The sequence below is a fragment of the Podarcis pityusensis genome, assembly GCF_964106645.2.
Source record: "Podarcis pityusensis genome assembly, chromosome: 8".
NCBI lineage: Eukaryota > Metazoa > Chordata > Lepidosauria > Squamata > Lacertidae > Podarcis > Podarcis pityusensis.
In genome coordinates, this window is record NC_138033.1 from 24048180 (window position 1) to 24067805 (window position 19626).

Genomic DNA, 19626 nt, shown 5'->3' on the forward strand with positions numbered 1-19626 from the left:
AGGAGGAAAAGCTGGTAGTTCAGTAGAGATTTTGCCTCCTTACCAGACACTCCTCTGTGGAGACAAAGGGCTGGCAGGAATCCATCAAGAAGCCCAGCCAGAAATCAACCAGCTCCTGTTTAGGTGACCAGGTGTCGGGGGCAGTGTTGAAATGACTATAGATTACGTAAGTCTCCTTGATAGATGTCAAGAACCTGAACCAATAATTGGGCAGGGGGCAGAAGAGAACAGAGTTAAAAAAGAGAAAGAAGCACACACTTCAAACAGACCCACACAGTCTGCAAAGGGTGAAGTAAGTTAAAGTTTCCATCCGATGCCAGTGGTCTGTGTCACATATTATTATTATTTCCTACATTTATAGACTCCCTTTTCAGTCAAGGAGCTCAAGGCAATGTACCTGGTTCTTCCCCTCCTCATTTAATCGCCACAACAACCCTGACTGGTCCAAGGTAAGCCAGTGAGCTCCATGGCTGAGCAGAGGTTCAAAATCTGTTGTCCCACCACACTGAACAAGGAGGAAATCACTTCCTCTCAGAAACCTGCCCTCTCCCAGCACCCCCTTCGACACTCACAACTCCAGTTCATCTCAATAGGTTGTCAGCTAGTTAGTCTTCCTTGCCCCCCACCCCTACCCCTTTCCCATGAGGACACAAAGTTCCCACCACACACCAAACTGGAGCGTTGAGCTTGTAAAGTTTCTCCGAGGCCTGGATGATTTTGTCAAAGTCGCCGGTCAGGATACTGGCGCCCAGGTAAAAACCCACATCCCAGTAATGTTGCATCTTTTCCAAGCATCCCTTCCTGCCCAGGACACAGCTCACCTTCATACCTAAGGAAGGAAGGACCAGAAGCAAGGGAGGTTTTTCTAAACTGCAACAGGTATGTTTCGGGGGAAGGGGGCAGGGTCAGTGGCAGGGATTTCTGAGGGAAATTTTCAAAATGGTCACGACGTTCTGGCTAAACTGGGGGTTACCATTCTATTGGCTACAACATAACACATATTTCAAGCCTCATTTCAGCAGGGAGAAGCAGCAGAGGGAAAGAGGCCCTGAAGGCATCTTACCATTTTGAACAGTCACAGCTTCCCACAAAGCATTCTGGGAACTGCGGTTTAAGGGTGCTGAGAGGTGCTAGGAAACCACTACTCCCCACATGGAGCGACAATTCCCAGAGTTCCCTGGGAGCAGGGATTGGTTGTTTAACCACTCTGGCAATGGTAGCTCTGTGAGGGAAACAGGGCACTCCTAAGGCCTCTCAGCACCCTTAACAAACGAAAGCTCCCAGGATTTTTTTTGGCGAAACCACCACTCTATAAAGTACTATGATAACTGCATTAAATATATGGTGCAGATGGGGCAATAATTGCTCTTTTCATAAGATCCCGCCCACCACCTAGCCAATATTTCCCTATCACAAAACGTTCATTGAATTGGGCACTTAACACTATCACTTGGAAATGAAATCAACCAGATTTTGTGTTTATATATATACAGAGAGAGAGAGAGAATAATAAAGAACACTGTCAATATCTTGGTTTTAGATCAGAACGATGATTCACACATGCGGCTACCCTTACGAGACGCAGATGGGAACAAGCAGCCCCGCACCTAACTGCCGAAGTTGCATGGAGGTTTCGAACTTGTGTCCAGCAGCGATGAGGAAGACAACGGAGTTAATCCCAGCATGGAGGCTCGGGTCTGTTAAAAAGGCCTTGTGATACCTGAGGAATCAGAAGCACAAGGAAATATCAGACCTGAAAACTAACTAGGAAGGCTGCAATTCAGACCCAGCAAATAAGCCAAATGGGTGAAAAAAAGAGAGGACAGGCTGCTTGCAACTTCAATCATTTCTAGAAGTAGGAGTTTCACCTGGCCACCCTACCACCACCAAGCCATCCCACAAGCAATGAGCATTTCAAAGAGATTTCCACGCCTGCAGCCATAATTTAAAGCAGTAGCGCAAGTTCAGCAAAGATCCCTTTCCATTCCTCACCAGTAAAAAGCCTGGTCTCTCTTTTCGGCATCAGTGAAGCCAGAATCAATGAACATGTCCTTATAGATGCGGCCGCACATGCAGTACAGGTCAGGGGCTGCCCTTTCAGGCTTTTCCACCAGGGGCAGGATAACAGAGAGAGCCTTCTCCCGATCGCCAGGCTGGTTCCGCCTACAAATGCATATCACACACAGTCACACACGTAGCCAATGCAGAACACCAGCTTTGCCCATCTGCTACTGTGTTAGGACCTTAGTGTCGCGATCCACAGGGATGCCCATCACCGAGGAGGGCTGATGGCCCAAGCAAGGGGAGATCAGAATTTCCTGGTTACGAAGGCACAGAGACTTTGGAGAGTCCAAGGTGTGGGTTTAGCACCATGCCGCAGAGGCCAAACATCCAGGTTGTCTCAGCATAGTCATTTACTAGAGACCCTGCCCACTGGGTGCTGCCTTCTGGGTACTTAAAGGCCACTGCCTTCTGCTACATCCATTGGTCCCATCAAGATAATGGGCGTTCCAGCTGTGGGGATCCCTCCTCCATGCCCTCTGGATTCGGTGAGGAGTCTGCAAACCAGCCATGAGAGTCCATTGGCAGAGGCGTCCCCTCGGGGCTCAGGGAAAGTGCTGGTGTCTGCAGACACCCATGGGATAGACCAGGGAGTGGAAGCATCTCCTCATCGGAGCTCCCATTGCCAGAAGACACCTCTTAAGTGTACTAATGTCCCTGGGCATCAGGGAAGCGGAGGGTAGGGAGGCCTAACAGGGCTGAGAATAGAGGCCCATCCTTACCTGACAATGTTCCTCACCTGTCAAGGGCAAAGGCATAGTGAAAGCAGATGTTGTGCTGCTCAGCGACATTGCAAGTCGGCAGGGCCTGTAAGGTCTCCACTAGGGTGATGATGCCATTACAATCCTGCAGAAGACATAAAGTGAAGCCGCAATATGCAGGCGCGCACACACAGCCTTCAACTAACTCAGTTCAGCCCCAAATACACATGGCTCCTACTCTAGGAACCTGCCATGAAACACCACAGACCAGGATGTGTAAGGGGCGGGAGGTGATGGTCAGGTGCTCAGTGGTAGGGCATCTATCCATGGGTGTTGAATGCCTGCAATGGCACTGATGTGCATTGCTGGAGTTGACTGCTGCAATGGAAGTACAGTGGTACCTCGGTTAAGAACTTAATTCGTTCTGGAGGTCTGTTCTTAACCTGAAACTGTTCTTAAATGAGGCACCACTTTAGCTAATGGGGCCTCCCGCTGCCATCGCACGATTTCTGTTCTCATCCTGAAGCAAAGTTCTTAACCTGAGGTACTATTTCTGGGTTAGTGGAGTCTGTAACCTGAAGCGTATGTAACCTGAAGTGTATGTATCCCAAGGTACCACTGTACTGGGTTGGCAGGGGGTCACGTCTGCCCTGGGAAACAGACATCAAAACATTCTGCTTGATGCCACTGACGGCATTTGGGCTGCATTCGTGCGCATTAACTGGCCACAGCATGAGAGTCGAGGGGCCCTGTGGATCAGCTCACCTGTGCGTCACGGTAGGACAGAATAAAGTTCATGACAATATCAAGGCTGAGGCATTCGACGCTGTCCAGTCGCTGCTGGATACTGGTCAGCTCACGGCTCAGCTGCTCCCCGCTGTACCTTTCGCGAGCCCTGCGGATGTCCCTTCGGATCATCTCCCGAAAGTAGCCACTGGAGAAAACAAGAAGCTTTCCTTTACTCTGAGGAAAGGATAGTGCCCCTTGGCTTACCCCAAGAGGGGAAGGCATGTTTACCCAGGGCCAGTGCTATATATATCAGAAGTGGGGGATCTGGGGGCCAAATGCAGCCCTCGAGGCCTCTCCCTCTGGCCCTCAAAACTCTCTCCAGGTCATGCTCCTCAGTGGCCCTTCTCCACAGCGCACATGTTTTTGCCTAGCTGAAAAGCCGTCCTTGCTCTCTCTAATCACACCTCCTGCTTATCTGGGTGGAGAACAGAGGCTGGTGTTTGTGTGCATGTAGAAACTGCCTTCTGTATAAAGGTAATATTTACATACATTGCTCCACCCACTTTTGCCTCTGGCCCCACCCACCACTGGTATGTGGCATCCAGAATGTTGCCTTGAAGGGAATGCAGTTCTGGGGCTGGAAAGGGCTCCCCATCCCCACTATATATTAACAAGAAATACTCATTCTCACAGTGTCCCATGCAGCCAAAACAGGACCATCTATGCACAAGAGGGAGGCATCAGCAGGCTTGAGGGATCCCCAAGACTGGCAGTATGGAAAACCTTTAGTAGGAGGAATGGCCTAAACGGTGGAGGTGGGAGGAGGACCCAAAACAGCCCAGTGTGGACTGACTATGCTCAACAGCCACTGAACGCTGCACTTCTATTGGGGGAGGTGGAAATGAAATGGAGTATCCTGGGAAAGAGCATGACTGGCTAGAACCCTGAGCAGTCCCACTTGACTTCCATGTCTGTTCCCATTGCTCAGACAGAATAGCTTTGACACTCAAGACTTTCTTCCACACACAGGGCTAATGTGTGGAGGGCATTTTTTAATTTTATTTGAGCTAATTTATATGCTGCCTAATTGCTAGAATTTCTAAGCGGTATCCCTTTTTTTGAGAGAGAAAATGGGTAAAATCAACGAAAACAGTATCATTAAAAGCAGGGAGAAGACAGTGGGATCATGCCTCCTTGCCCTGCTACTGACACTGCACTGTGAGTCAGCCTGCCAACTTTTGCCCATGGGTCTTGGATGTCTGCAAAGGGAGGCCTGTCTATAGGATGCAGGGCTGCCTGGTGTTAGTAATAATTTTATTTTATTTTTAAATTACCCACCCTTCAACCTAAGGTCCCAGGGCAGCTTACAGATTTAGAACACAATATTAAAAACCATTTAAAACAGACTGCCACGGGTAACAGTGTGCTCAGTTGTGATGCAATCACAGAGGCCCACCACAGCTTCCTGCAAAGTTCTAGAAACAGTAGGAAGGATCCATTTATTCTGGTTTTCAGCAGAATGGGAAAACACACTGCTATTCTAGGTTACTTTCCTAAGATGAAAGGCTCCCCAAATGAGATGGCACTTCCTGCTTCTTTAAGTCCAGCAACCTGCAGGCCAGCTATGGCCCCAGGAGCCTCTTCATCCAACTCAGAGAATCCCTTTCTTTCCCACCTGCAGCAATTAGCAATTTGAGCCAATTAGAGGCTTTTTTTTTCAAGCCAGAGAGCAGTGTGGAACTGCAGCTGAGGAACAGAGAAGTTAACACTTCCCTTTCCATGCACTATGAGACACACTTTCAAAATCACTCAGATTTTTCAAGATTTAATTGCTCCCACAGAGGAAGTTTCTTGATCTGGCAGGTTGCAGCTGGGGATGGGAGGGTTAATCCTCTGCTCCCCATTCCCCCATGATCTTTCCCCCCACCCCAAACCTGCTGCATGACATTCAGGAGCTTGAAAACAGCCTCCTCTGAATGCCAATGGAAGGTTGTTTTCAAGTCTAATTGCTGTGTGGCTCTTTGTGGGAATTGTAGCTGCTGGGCAGGGAAGGATTAACTGCAATCTCTATGATGATCATTTCCCCCTCTTGAAATTAGGCTTGGGGGAAAGGCTTTCCCTTCACCCCCAAAGTCTAACAGCTTACTGGGAGGGAGTGTATGCAGTGTATTTAAGTTCTGGGGATGAGAAATGCTGTTCTCCTGCGCCATTCATTCTGGAACACAGGAAACTGCCATGTGTTTTTGCTTTGTTTCAGGGTGCTAGACTAGATGATCCAGCAAGCACTTTTCCTAACGTTAAGAAAACCATCCAGGGCTTGGAGGTTCGTAAGTGCATGGAATACCACAAAGGAACAGCATCTCCCTGCATCAGCTATTGGCCTGGCCACCCCCCACCCCCTCTCACTTAAGTCTTGCATGACACTGTGTGGCTGCCCTGTCCTCAGCTGCTCCTCTGGTGCAACTTCCTGTTTTCCTTCAGAAGCTCAACAGACCAACTCACAGCTACCCTTGAACAAGAACCCTTTTTGTCCGGTATTTCTCCATTCGCCAGCTCAGCATGCTACACCTTGGCCATCAAGATGTGCGGCATTTCTGTAATTATATCCCCTGCAGGGTAATGGTTACCACCTCACCTAGATCATTCATAAAACCAGGTCTGTCTCTAGAGGAGCTAGTTCTCACCCCAGCCATGCAGTTTCACCGAATGGATTGTTAAACTACCCTGGGAACTGTAGGACTGTGAGAGGAATAGAGGGTCTCCTATCAACTCTCGACGCCTTTCACAAACTAGAGTTCCCAGGATTATTTGAGGGAATCTATGACTGTTTGAAGTGGCATTACTTTTTTATGAAAAGGGAGAAAAATATATACAGTCATACCTCGGGATAAATACGCTTCAGGTTGAGCGCCTTCAGGTTGCGCTCCGCAGCGACCCGGAAGTAACGGAGCACGTTACTTCCGGGTTTCGCTGCTCGCGCATGCGCAGACGGTCAAAATGATGTCATGTGCACGCGTGGAAGTGGTGAAACGCGACCCGCACACACGCTGTCGCGTCTTACTTTATGTTCAGGATGCGAACGGGGCTCCAGAACGGATCCCGTTCGCATCCCGAGGTACCCCTGTAAAGTGGAATGAGACAGCCTTAAATATAAGGAGAGGGTGTGGCCAGAGTTCAACAGGTTCAAGTACCCGCTCTTATTAAGCAATAAGCTTTCCCTCTTTCTTGGGGCTGCCCTTGCTTCCCCAAAGGTAGTGTGTCAGAATCCTTCCCCTTAACTTGCTGGAAGGCCATCTTGCCCGATACTCTAACTTGAACTCAGTGAAATGCTGCACTAGATTCTGCTGCACCTCCCGGGATTCTTGAGAACTGCTGTGAGTTACAAGCCGTCCTCAGCAATTCTAAGAATCTGCCCCAGCTATGATTAGGGCACCGATAACAGAATGCAGAGGATCAAGACGGCCCTGGTATCTTTTTACGGAATCTTGAACATCTCAGTTTTGCAGTAAAAAAGAAAGAACAGCTTACATGTTGCTAGGAAAACTATGAAGACACACAGAGCCCAGCAAGAAATCATAGCCCAGTATTTTGCTTGCGGAAAGTCCCAAGTTCAACCCCCGGCATCCCTAAGTATGGCTGAGAAATGCCCCCTGGAGAGCCACTGCCAGTCACTGCTAACAATACTCGGCTAGAGGAACCAATTGTCTGACTTGGTATGAGGCAGCTTCCCATGTAAGGCAATGGGCGAGTCCAGCAAGCACCCCATCAAGATAATGCATAAGCTAGGCCCGAGTGCTGTGCCCTTTTTGCTATGGCAAAAACCTGTGACAATGTGTGGAGCGGGCTGTAGAATTTTACTGTTAATCTGGAAGTTATCGTGCCAGATGACCCAACTGCTAAAACAACCTCCCCAAAATACCTTTGGACAGAAATACGAATAAGCTGGGATACTCTCTCGAGATCTTGCGGGACCGCTTGAGTTCCCACACGACCATCTGCAGGCTTCCAGAGCTGCCACACCAAGAGGACCTTGGCTGGCAAGCAAGGCAGGGTGCTTAAAAGCTCTTTTCACACCTGGAAAACCACGTTACAGAAACTTGCACTCACACACACACACACACACCTCCATCCTCTACTACCTAGGCAAGATCACAGTGCAAGGACTTCTTCAGCCGGGCAAAAGCAGCTGTGGAGAGTATGGAGGATGTCCGGTGAGGAGTGTGGTCCTGGGAGGGCACACCTAACTCCCGTTGCTGCGCTAGTTGAGTTCATGTATTGAAAGATGACTGGGGGGGGGGTGTTACCAGGTGTTGGTGGAGGTGCCCTCCAGCAGCCTTGCAAGCTGCGCCGTCAGGGGGGTGAAGAAGGCCTCCATGGTGAAGTTGTTAGGCTGGCAAAGCTCGCTCAGGCACATCATCGCATTCGGGTCACAGCAGAAGACCTTGTTCTGGGCTGCCACCACGTAGGGGATTAAGGTATAGCTGCCGTTGCCATCCTAAAAGAGAATTAATGCTATGATCCCTCCACACACCCAGTTCTAAAACACACATGGCACTATGAAAATGTAAAAAACAAAACAAAAAAAACCCAAAACCCGCACTGGCATCCTCCTGGAAGTTGAAGATTACGTTATTCTTTTGTTTCCTTATTTGTTTTAAATTTTTCACATGCCTTTTGGGGAAAGGAAGACTTATAGGCCTTCCACTTTACTTTCACTGGTTCTGGAGCTGAGTTCTGGGTCAAAATTAAACTATTAGCTGAGGTGGCAGTAAAATAAGTGTTGCCACCTCTACTCTAGGAACTGTTTCTATTTTGAGAAATCTGCTCAGATTAGCAAGATAAGGATCAAAGCTATGTGGTCTGAAGGCACATGATGCAGAAACCTCACAAAGCTAAGCAGGTCTGGTCAGTGCCTGGGTGGAAGATCACCTGGGAACCTTATGGATGCCACCCTGAGGCCCATTATGGAAGAAAAACAGGATACAAGGCAGGTGTGGGGAACGTCTGGCCTTCCAGATGTTGCTGAACTACAACTCCCATCATCCCTGGCCATAGGCCATGCTTGCTGAAGCTGATGGGAGTTACAGTTCAGTAATGCAATGCAATGCAATAAATATGGAATGGGAAACCTGTGCCTCTCCAGATATTGACTCCAACTCCCATTTGCACCAGCCAGTATGGGCAATGAATGATGGGAGATGGAGTCCTACCATAACTGGAAAGCCACAGGTTCCCCATCTATGTAATAAAAAAATAAGCAGACCTACAAGAGGTAGTATGTACCCATTTGTGGGGCGCAAAACTGTCCACCACATGAGTTTTGAGCAGTATTAGGGTGGGGGCAATTTCTCTAAGCAGCAAAGAAAAAGAGCATTTTGGTTTCCAAAAATTGTGCCCAAAACTTGAATCAATGTGGACAAGTTTTTTGGGTGAACCTTTATGGCAGGGCTGGGGAATCTTTGGCTCTCCAGATGTCGCTGGACTCCAACTCCCATCAGCCCCAACTGACATAGCCAGTGGTCCGTCATGATGGGAGTTGTAGTCCAACACCTGGAGGGCCAAAGGTTTCCCAGCTCTGCTTTATGGACTGAAAGGAGGCAGCATTCAAATGTAATGGTATTCTTTCAAAGAGCAAATCCCTTTCTCTTCTTAGTTCAGTTCCCCCTCACTGGTGGGGTGATGGTGGTTGTTTTTAGAAAACATACCGTATTTTTCGCCCTATAGGACGCACTTTTTCCCCTCCAAAAATGAAGGGGAAATGTGTGTGCGTCCTATGGGGCGAATGCAGGCTTTCGCTGAAGCCTGGAGAGCAAGAGGGGTCGGTGCGCACCGACCTCTCTCGCTCTCCAGGCTTCAGGAAGCTATCCACAAGTCTTGCAAGCCCGGTGGGATGTCCTGCAGGCTCGCAAGGCTTGCGGGCAGCAGCCTGCAGCCCACAAGCTCAGGGGATAGCAGGGAGGCGGAGCGCCGCCACCCCGCTATTCCCCGACCTGATCTGGAGGCTGGGGGGGGGGGAGAAGCAAGCTTGCTTCTCCCCCCGCCAGCCCCACAAACTCGGGGCTAGAGAGGCTGTCCCTGAAGGCAGAAGAGGGAGACTGAGCGCTCCGTCTCCCTCTTCTAGCTTGGGGATGGCTGCGCAAACCTGGGGGGGAAATAAAAAAAAATTCCTTGATTTCCCCCCCAAAAAACTAGGTGCGTCCTATGGGCCGGTGCGTCCTATAGGGCGAAAAATACGGTACTTGCTATTTCACTTTGCAAACTACCCAGTCTCCAACATATATTTTTAAAATTCAACCATAAGGATTTTGCCATGCGTGTTCCAAAAGCTGAAACAGCCGAGTTGGATAGATAATAAATCATGTGCAGTGCAACCTTTTACATGTTTATGGAGAAGCCCCCACTGTGTTCTCTGAGGCTCACTGTGCTCAATTCCCAGAAACAGATAATGAGTTTCAAATGGTGCATGGTCAGAAAACCAAGTGGGACTTACTGAATTCTTCTGGAAGATCTCCTCCTAGAAAGGAGAAAGGCAAGGGGAGGTTATCATTAGCCACTGTACCAAAGAGCCAAACTGGATTTACTCGAAGGCTGATTAAGACTGTGTACACACCATACTTTAAAACACATCTGAAGCACACACAAATATCCCCAGTGTATTCTACTAAAGTTTGCTGGGAATTACAGTTGTACCTTGGTTTTCAAACAGCTTAGTTCTTGAATGTTTTGGCTCCCAAACGCCGCAAACCCAGAAGTGACTGTTCCAGTTAGTGAACTATTTTTGGAAGCTGAACATCTGACAGGGCTTCCACGGCTTCCAACTGGCTGCAAGAACTTCCTGCAGCCAATCAGAAGCCGCGCTTTGGTTTCTGAATGTTTTGGAAGTCGAACGGACTTCCAGGTCAGATTCCATTTGACTTCCAAGGTACGAGCGTATAACTCTCAGAGGGGTAAACTATAGTGGCATATAAAAGGCACCATATAAATGTAGTAATAAATACATTTAAAAAATTAAAAGCAGCTGTTAGGGACAATGTACAGAATACATGTAAGCTATTAAAACTTTCAGGAACTGCAGAGGTTCAGCAAGGCACCACCACCAAGGGTTTCAAATCCATAGACTTTCTGAAGAAGCACAAGAACTTCCTGCAGGCTTGTTTCTGGTGTGTTTCTGGTTTCCGGTGTGTTTCTGTATGATGCCATAGGAGGCCAGAAGCCTCCCTTGAACTTGGTTGCCTATCTTGAAAACCCATGCCTGCAGGAAGTGAGGCAAGAAGGTCTCCTTCCAGTGACTTAATTCATCACTTTCTCTGGAAGGCTCCTGGGCCTCAACGCATGCCACAGAGTCACGCTCCTAGAGTAGCTATTTACACATCACCAAGGAGGAGCAGAAATGCATCACCACAGACGAGGATACAGACCTCCGTAAAAATGACTTGCACTAACTGATCTGTATGAATGAAAATTTTGAAACTGTCACTATAATTTAAGCACAAATGCAATCCGTTTCATGATAGTGGGGAAGATTGTGAGCAGGTGATCTGCTAAGTCCGCTGCCCGGGTGCTCAAAGCTCATTGGGGTGTTTTTTTAAAAAAACCTGATGGAACAATGAATATCCCTTTGCACAACAGGCTACATTCAAGCCATGCAAAAGTCGAAGGCTTCTATACACACACACACACACACACACACACACATCTAGGCAAGCAAGAGGCATTATCATGATTCAAGGACCCATTCCAGCCAAACAAATGCAGTTGAGGAGGGCATGGGGCAAGACTTCTGAGGGGTGTGGTGAGGGAGGGCATGGTCTAAGGAGCATAGCAAGGGCCAGATAGAGATGACTGGAGGGCCACATTTAGTTTCCAGGTACGAGGTTTCCTACCCTTGTTCTGAAACCTTAAAAGACTCTGCTTATTATGGAGATAACATGTCCTTCAATCACTAGGCAATACTGTCCAATTTGGCATCTATTGACCCTTTATCTAATATCCCACCAAAAATTAATCTCCAGCTTTGTTAATGTTAGGAACTTAGATGGTAAGTTATCTTTCTTCATATCTAGGATCCCACTCTTGCATGGCTGAAATTACACTTACTTGGATACAATACCCGTTAAATTTACCAGGGCTTACTTCTGAGTAGGCATGCATAAAGGTAAAGGGACCCCTGACCGTTAAGTCCAGTCGTGGACGACTCTGGGATTGCAGCGCTCATCTCGCTTTATTGGCCGAGGGAGCTAGCGTACAGCTTCCAGGTCATGTGGCCAGCATGACTAAGCCGCTTCTGGCGAACCAGAGCAGCACACGGAAACGCCGTTTACCTTCCCACCGGAGTGGTACCTATTTATCTACTTGCACTTTGACGTGCTTTCGAACTGCTAGGTTGGCAGGAGCAGGGACCGAGCAACGGGAGCTCACCCCATCACGGGGATTCGAACCGCCAACCTTCTGATCGGCAAGTCCTAGGCATGCATAGGATCACACTATTAAGCCATTTATCATACTTGCATCGGGGTGCATCACTTCTTCCCCTGATAGCTTCCATATGTGCTTAGAAGACAAGACATCAGTCCTGATCTGGATGGGTTGTACAACTACACAGAATGAAGCTGGAATGGTCTTTACTTCTGATACGCTAATGGAGAGCACAAGGGTTTGGTCACATGTAGGTAACAGTGAGATAATGAGCTCTCTACTGAAGCTGCTCCCTTGCTATGCTGCAGCCGTGCGATGTTTCCTTATCACATTAGATAGCTGTTAGTACAAGATCATGCAGAGTAACCACAAACTCATTAGAGCTCGCTGCTCCTACGCACAGGCAACCCCCGCAAAGGGGATCCAAAGCAATTCTTGCAAGCGTCATCATGCATTAATATGTTTCACTGAGAGCCAGTGTGGTGTAGCGGTTAAGAGCGGTAGACTCGTAATCTGGTGAACCAGGTTCCTGTCTCCGCTCCTCCACATGCAGCTGCTGGGTGACCTTGGGCCAGTCACACTTCTCTGAAGTCTCTCAGCCCCACTCACCTCACAGAGTGTTTGTTGTGGGGGAGGAAGGGAAAGGAGAATGTTAGCTGCTTTGAGACTCCATCGGGTAGTGGTAAAGCGGGATATCAAATCCAAACACCACTTCTTCTTTACATCATCTGTGTGAGATGATGCAGCTTTTCTGCAATGTACTACTACCTTATGCAGTGCAGCATGGTGCCAAACCTGAAGAGGGACTTTTGCTCTAAATGGGTTGAACGTGGGGCAGGAAATGTCAGGCCTGAATGCTGAACGCAACCCTCCAAGCTTCTCTGTCTGGCTACTGGGACTCTCCCCAGACCACACCCCTTATAGGTTCTGCTCTGCAACCTCCTTGAGCGCATTTGCCTGGCTGTAATGTGTCTTTAAACTCTCATTCTTGCTTACCTGAATGGAGGAAAAAGGTTGGTGTGTTTGTGTGTAGAAACTAGCCTACTAAAATTTACATTAGTTGCATATGGCCCTGCAAAAGTTGTCCATAAAGGAAAGTGGCCCTCAGGTTGAAAAGTGTTCCTCATCCCTGCTCTTGCCCTCTTCAGTCATCAATGCTTCTGTGTTACTCAATATGGGACCAGGAACGTACCAGGTAGCACTGCCCCGTAGAGTCTGTGTGAACATCTTGACCATCTGGGCCTTTTGTACACGCACAGCTGTACAAAAGAAGGATTCCATGTGAGCTGGAAATCTGGGTGATTGGGGTCCTGGGTCACATGGGAACCTTTGTGCATATACCTGCATACAGAAAGGCTCTGTGGGGACAGGTGGTCATGCTGTTCAGGTGGACCATAGGGGACTGGGCTACACAGGGTCTCCCCACTTCCATGTTAGGTAATACAGAAGCATTAAGGTCAGAAGAGGACTTCTGGCATGCACAGAACTGCATCCCAATGCAGCAAGTAGCTGTTAAGAGAAAAACCTTCACAATTTTGAAGGTGAAAGCACCAGCTTCTTCGGAGAGCACACACTTTGCATGCAGAGGGTCCTAAGTTCAACCCCTGAAATTTCCAGGCTGGGCTTAGAAATACCCCTTTGGAGACAATACTGAGCTAGATGCACCAATAGTCTGACTCAGCATAAAGCAGCTTCCCAGAGAATCTGTCTCTCCCCACTCTCCACTGACCTATAGCTAGATTGCTGTAGGACTGATTTAAGCCTTACATGTTTAAGGTCTTGCCTGTTTGCTTGACACAATCTGTATCTGGGCAGCAGTGGGAGATGGAGGAAGGCTTCTTTTTGCAAGATGGCTGCAGATATTTTATACCCATCAAGCATTCGTAGAAGGGAATAAACTATTTTTAGGTGCGGTTTTACTAATATTATTTGCTGCTGAATGGTTGCTGTTATGACTTTATCTTCTATGATAAAGTTCATCTATAAGTTCTTAGCCCCCCTGTCCTGCAGACTGGAGGATGGGCAGGACAGAAGGCATTTGAATCAATCAATCAACCAACCAACCAACCAACCAACCAATCAATCAATCAAACGTTGCCCTGGGGGTAAATCTCCCTCTAAGGGCCGTATCCTACAGGACACTCGTCAACTTTGTTTTCTTTCCATTGACAAAATCTGTCATCTGCCACACATACATGCACTCACACCCGTGTTCTCCATTATGCACAAAAACATACTTGGGGGAACTTTTCAGCAGAACAATCGCTGCATGTTTAACATTTAAGAAACTCCTCCTATCCTTACTTCAGTCTTTCAGAGCAGATTCTAAGTGTCTTGATCATCAAGTCGGTGATGCTATCAGAGCAGGACTTTGGGGCAAAGGTCCAGGATTCCCCACCACCACCCAGAGAATGAGCAGGAGGGAACTACAAATGCAGCAGGGCTGGCTGACCATTATTTTGAAGAAAGCAGGCGGGACGGACACTGCACATATTTCTACCAAAAGACAGATGCCCCAGAAAGTCCAGATTCTAAAACTGCCTAACTATTCCCCTGCATGAAGGATTTCCTAAAATCCCAACTGTTTAGCAAGTCTAAAGGCAGCCCACTCCTGCCCTACAGATGTTCCTCTGATCTGATCAAGTGGCCCTTTTTCCAGGCAGTCCAGCGTCTCAAAGCAATCTCCATGAACAGAGTATCTGAAGAAGTGTGCATCTGAACAGAGTATCTGAAGAAGTGTGCATTCTTCAGTGTATCTGAAGAAGTGTGCATGCACACGAAAGCTTATACCAAGAACTAACTTAGTTGGTCTTTAAGGTGCTACAGGAAGGAATTTTTTTATTTCGACTATGGCAGACCAACACGGCTACCCATCTGTAACTGGATCCATGAACAGACTCCACCTGTAGAATTAAATTGCATCCGCGACTCACCCGGAGAGCCTGCAGCTCTGGAAAATCAGTGTAGCAGCACAGGAGGATGTTGTTGGTCATGCTGAAGCTCTCCCTCACCCCCAGGTGATAGAAGAGCGAGGGCTGGCACAGGCTGTTGCTCATCTCCACCACAACCACATCTGCAGGGAGGGAGAAAGTAGACACAGATACTACTACAGGGAGCACCAGCTTGCCCCCATCCTTCAGTTTGTTCTCACACCTCCCGTCTTGTTTCTTGGGTTCAATCTTTTCTGAGACAGGTAGTTGGCAAGGGCTGCTGATATGGGGCTGTATACATATCATATACATATAAATACATATACAAGAAGAAGGGGACGACAGAGGATAAGATGGTTGGACAGTGTTCTCGAAGCTACAAACATGAGTCTGACCAAACTGCGGGAGACAGTGGAAGACAGAAGTGCCTGGCGTGCTCTGGTCCATGGGGTCACGAAGAGTCGGACACGACTAAACGACTAAACAACAACAACACATATCATCAGCTTAAAACACAGCCAGGTTGTCCCTTTTCTCTGTTTGGGTTGAAGCCGAGTTGGGTGAAAATGCATCAAAGCACAGTTTTTCTCAAGAAACAAGATAGTTATGAATTCCAGTGTTAGAAACTCAGATATATAAGCTAGGCGCCAAATGGTTTCTTAAACCAGGGTTACAGTCAGCAAAACAGAGTGTTCAGTTGCCATTTTGAGGCAAGGTGGCTCTCAAGTCTTATTTTTCAAATGATAGACTATCAGATAAATATCTGGCTAGTTCAGATGACAACCTTGATCTAGGTTAAGAACTTTGAGAACTTAAAGAAGAAAAGTCATTTAATCCATATATATATATATATATATATATATATATATATATATGGGCCTATTCCTACCTCTTTTTCTTAATGGTGACACAGACCATTCATAAGTTAAGAATATTCTTCACAACTGTGAGCAGGAGAGTGGGGTGGGGTAAGTGAAGACAAGCTACAACAATCAACTATAACGTTCACTGATCCTGCTCAGGTTGCGCAGAAAAATAATTTTGGTTCCTGAAATTCATTCTGATTGTTCAAATAGAATTCTACAGGATGTGTTGCTAGTACAGTGGTACCTCGGGTTACAGATGCTTCAGGTTACAGACTCCGCTAACCCAGAAATAGTACCTCAGGTTAAGAACTTTGCTTCAGGATGAGAACAGAAATCACACGACGGTGGCGCAGTGGCAGCAGGAGGCCCCATTAGCTAAAGCGGTACCTCAGGTTAAGAACAGACCTCCAGAACGAATTACGTTCTCAACCTGATGTACCACCGTATGTGAAAGCAGTCCAGATCCAATGATCTTGGGGTGGAGATGTCAGGCACCATCCTGGTGCCCAGGCATCTTCACTTGGTCACAATGCACCTGGTGCCTGCTTAATTTCGAACACTGCTCAATAACAATAACAATAACAATAATAATTTATTTATACCCCACCCATCTGGGCGGCTTCCAACAAAATATTAAAAATACATTAAAACATCAATCATTAAAACTTCCCTCAACAGGGCTGCCTTCAGATATCTTCCAAAAGTTGGATAGTTGTTTATTTCCTTGACATCTGACAGGAGGCCATTCCACAGGACGGGCGCCACAACCGAGAAAGCCCTCTGCCTGGTTCCCTGTAACTTCACTTCTTGCAATGAGGGAACTGCCAGAAGGCCCTCGGCGCTGAACCCCAAAAGGCATTGGCCCATGTCCCTCATCCCCCCAGAGATTTAACTTCTATAGATCATGAGGATGGGGCTGAAACCTAAAGACAGGCAACAGTCATCCATTTGTGCTCTTGAACAAATATTTAAAAGGCATCCCCGAAAGGCAAGGGACAGCAGTTGATCAGAAGCAGGTACCAGAAAATTTAGCTTGTCCCTGGTAAATGGGGGCCTTTTCAAGCATAGGATGTGTCATCCAGCTTCTTGACTAGCTACTTGCCCAAGCTGCTCAACTCGTTAGGCAAGCTGTTCACTAGAAAGGTGTTCTACTCACACCCTTTGTGACTACCATGAAAATTACTTGGCTTCTGTTCTGTCTACAGTGCAATTTCCACTCATATGCATAGGCTCCCTCCTCTGTCTGCCTGTCTGTCGAAGTCTCTCTCTCTCTCTCTCTCTCTCTCTCTCTGTGTGCCTCTCCCTCCATCCTTCCCTCCCTCCCCACGCTTAGTATGGGGAACAGCTGTATCATGCTGCATTAGGTGATCCAGCCAACTATTCTGTTCTAAACCACAGTCACAGTTACTCTGAATCCTGGAATCCTTCACAAGATCAACATGAGCCAAAAGTGTGATGCAGCAGCAGAAAAGCTAATGCTATTCTAGGCTGAATCAATGGAAGTAAAGTGTCCAGATCAAGGCAAGTAATAGCACTACTCTATTCTGCCTTAGTCAGACCACACTTGGAATACTGTGTCCAATTCTGGGCACCACAATTTAAGTAGAATATTGATAAGGAGGGCAACCAAGATGATTAAGGGTCTGGAAACTAAGCCTTATGAGGAGCGCTTGAAGGAGCTGGATATGTTTAGCCTGGAAAAGAGAAGACTGAGAGGAGATATGATAGCCATCTTCAGATATCTTAAGGGCTGTCACATGGAGGAGGGAGCATGCTTGTTTTCTCCTGCTCTGGAGGATAGGATTCAAACCAATGGCTTCAAGTTGCAATAAAGGAGATTCCGACTAAACATTAGGAAACACTTTCTGACAGTAAGAGCTGTTCAGCAGTGGAAAGGACTCCCTAGAGAGGCAGTAGATTCTCCTTCCTTGGAGGTTTTTAAGCAGAGGTTGGATGGCCATCTGTCATGGGATGCTCTAGCTGAGGTTCCTGCATTGCAGGGGGTTGGACTAGATGACCCTTGGAACCCTTCCAACTCTAAGATTCTATGATAGGTATGCTTGGGGAGGAGTGGAATTAACCATATGACCCAAACATCACAAAACACAATTGGTACAGCCTGTGCAAAGTTTCTGTAAGAATCATAAAATGTGTAGATGATGACCATTTAAAACAGCAGTAACTGATAACAACAACACAGCCTTCATAGCCTTTAGGGATAGGCCATAGGTCAGTGGTAGAGCATCTGCTTTGCATTCAGAAAGTCCCAGGTTCAATCCCCAGCATCTCCAGGTAGAGCTGAGAGAGACTCCTGCCCCAAACCCCAGAAAGCAGCTGCCAGTCAATGTGCAATACACCGAACACCTGGGGGGGGGGGGGAGAGACCTTGGTCACCACTGAGTCCTGAATCAATAGACTCAAACTTGCAGAAGAATTCTGCTTCCATTTCACCAGGCTTGCCAGCTGTCTTTCGGGACACTAACAGCTGCTTATAAGTGCGAGTAGAAATTCACTAAATGGACGACGTTCCCACCCTCGTGGGGACATGCAGAGGAGCCTTGCTGCGGTGGAAGCTGGCAACATCTGATCACGTCTGATCACATCTGCAGCGTCTCGGTCCACCCGAGACAATCTGGACGAAAACCGCGGCGTTAAGTTCTGAGTTGCCAATGCCCTCGGCTCCCCCACAGAGTTGACCTGGGCAGGTTTCCTTCCCAGGTGAACTGACGGAACCGCTAGCCGGCTGAGGCAGAGGCGCGTTTGCAGGGACTCACCTGCGTTGTAGAAAGTATCCAGGGGCGCGGTGTCCCCCAGCGCCACGGTGCCAAAAGGCAGCGTCGTCAGCTCCGTCGCCGGGACCTCCTTGCAGGCTTCCCGCAGGCATTGGAGAGGCAGAGGTTCTTCCAGATCCTCGGGGAAGATGTAAACCACGCTCAGGGGTCGGCCCCGACAGCTGCTGCTGCCGCCGCCGCCGCTACTGCTGCCGCCCCCGTTGCTGCCGCTGCCGCCGCCGCCCCCTCGGGCGCCCTGGCTCCCTGCAGAGACTGGCTTGCTGGGGGTGAGCGCGATCGCCAAAGGGTCCTGCCAGAGGCTCCCGGCGCTTCCCAGCTTGCTGCTGTCCTCTTCCATGCTGCGATTCCCTCGGAGTCAGACAGCGCCTCTTTTAAAGAAAGAAACGAGCCATTGCGCGGATTCGCCCCAAACGAACCAACAGGCAGAAAAGTTGCGTTTGTTTTTCCGTCCGCCTCCGATTTTAGTGTTATTTACAGCTCCCAAACTTGGTCCATCTCAGCCCCACGTGGGATCGCCAAGCCCCGCCCCGCCCCGCCAAACTTCCTCGACTAGTTCCCGAGGTGGGTGGGTCGCGCTGGGCATTTTTCTCCTTCCTGTGCTGCGCTGCTAGGGATCGACCCGCCGCCTTTCCTGTTGGCGCAAACACCCCGAGACCAGCGCCAGCGCCCCGGGGCGATTATGCAAGAGGGGGCGGAGGAGGAGAGCGGCGAGCGCACACGCAGAGACGTCTCCATGGCGTGTGCTCCGCGGTGCCTCCTCCTGGCACCGGCGTCCGGCTCCTTTTCCCCCCTGCCGCTCCCACCTCGAGCGAGGGCGATATCCGGCACGTGCGCCACCTAAAGTATACAGCAAAGTAGAATGGCAACACGTGGTGCTCCTAGGGCGCACACCGGGCACACATTCTGACCCTGAGAATCATGGAAGCTGTAGTTTACCTTTCACAGAGCTTTAATTCCCAGCTCTTCGCAAACTACAGTTCCCAGGATTCTCTGGGGGAGTGCTTCAAAAGTATGGTGTGTATGCAGCTGGTGTTTAATAGCACTGTGGGTTAAACCAGCGTCTAGGGCTTGCCGATCAGAAGGTCGGCGGTTTGAATCCCTGTGACGGGGTGAGCTCCCATTGCTCGCTCCC

General features: G+C 48.5%; 1 protein-coding gene across 1 annotated transcript in view; it reads right to left on the reverse strand.

The window, feature by feature from the left end:
* MAP3K6 (mitogen-activated protein kinase kinase kinase 6) overlaps positions 1 to 19263 on the reverse strand; it is a 43750-nt gene extending 24487 nt beyond the window's left edge. Inside the window, exons 1-10 of the mRNA XM_081015688.1 lie at positions 18477 to 19263; positions 14840 to 14979; positions 9982 to 10005; positions 7796 to 7986; positions 3528 to 3696; positions 2801 to 2907; positions 1993 to 2163; positions 1608 to 1720; positions 670 to 829; positions 44 to 194 (exon numbers count right to left, since the gene is read on the reverse strand). Of these exons, the coding sequence (XP_080871814.1) occupies positions 44 to 194; positions 670 to 829; positions 1608 to 1720; positions 1993 to 2163; positions 2801 to 2907; positions 3528 to 3696; positions 7796 to 7986; positions 9982 to 10005; positions 14840 to 14979; positions 18477 to 18831 (1581 nt within the window). The 5' untranslated portion in view covers positions 18832 to 19263. The remainder of the gene's footprint in view (positions 1 to 43; positions 195 to 669; positions 830 to 1607; positions 1721 to 1992; positions 2164 to 2800; positions 2908 to 3527; positions 3697 to 7795; positions 7987 to 9981; positions 10006 to 14839; positions 14980 to 18476) is intronic.
* Positions 19264 to 19626: the final 363 nt, after the last annotated feature.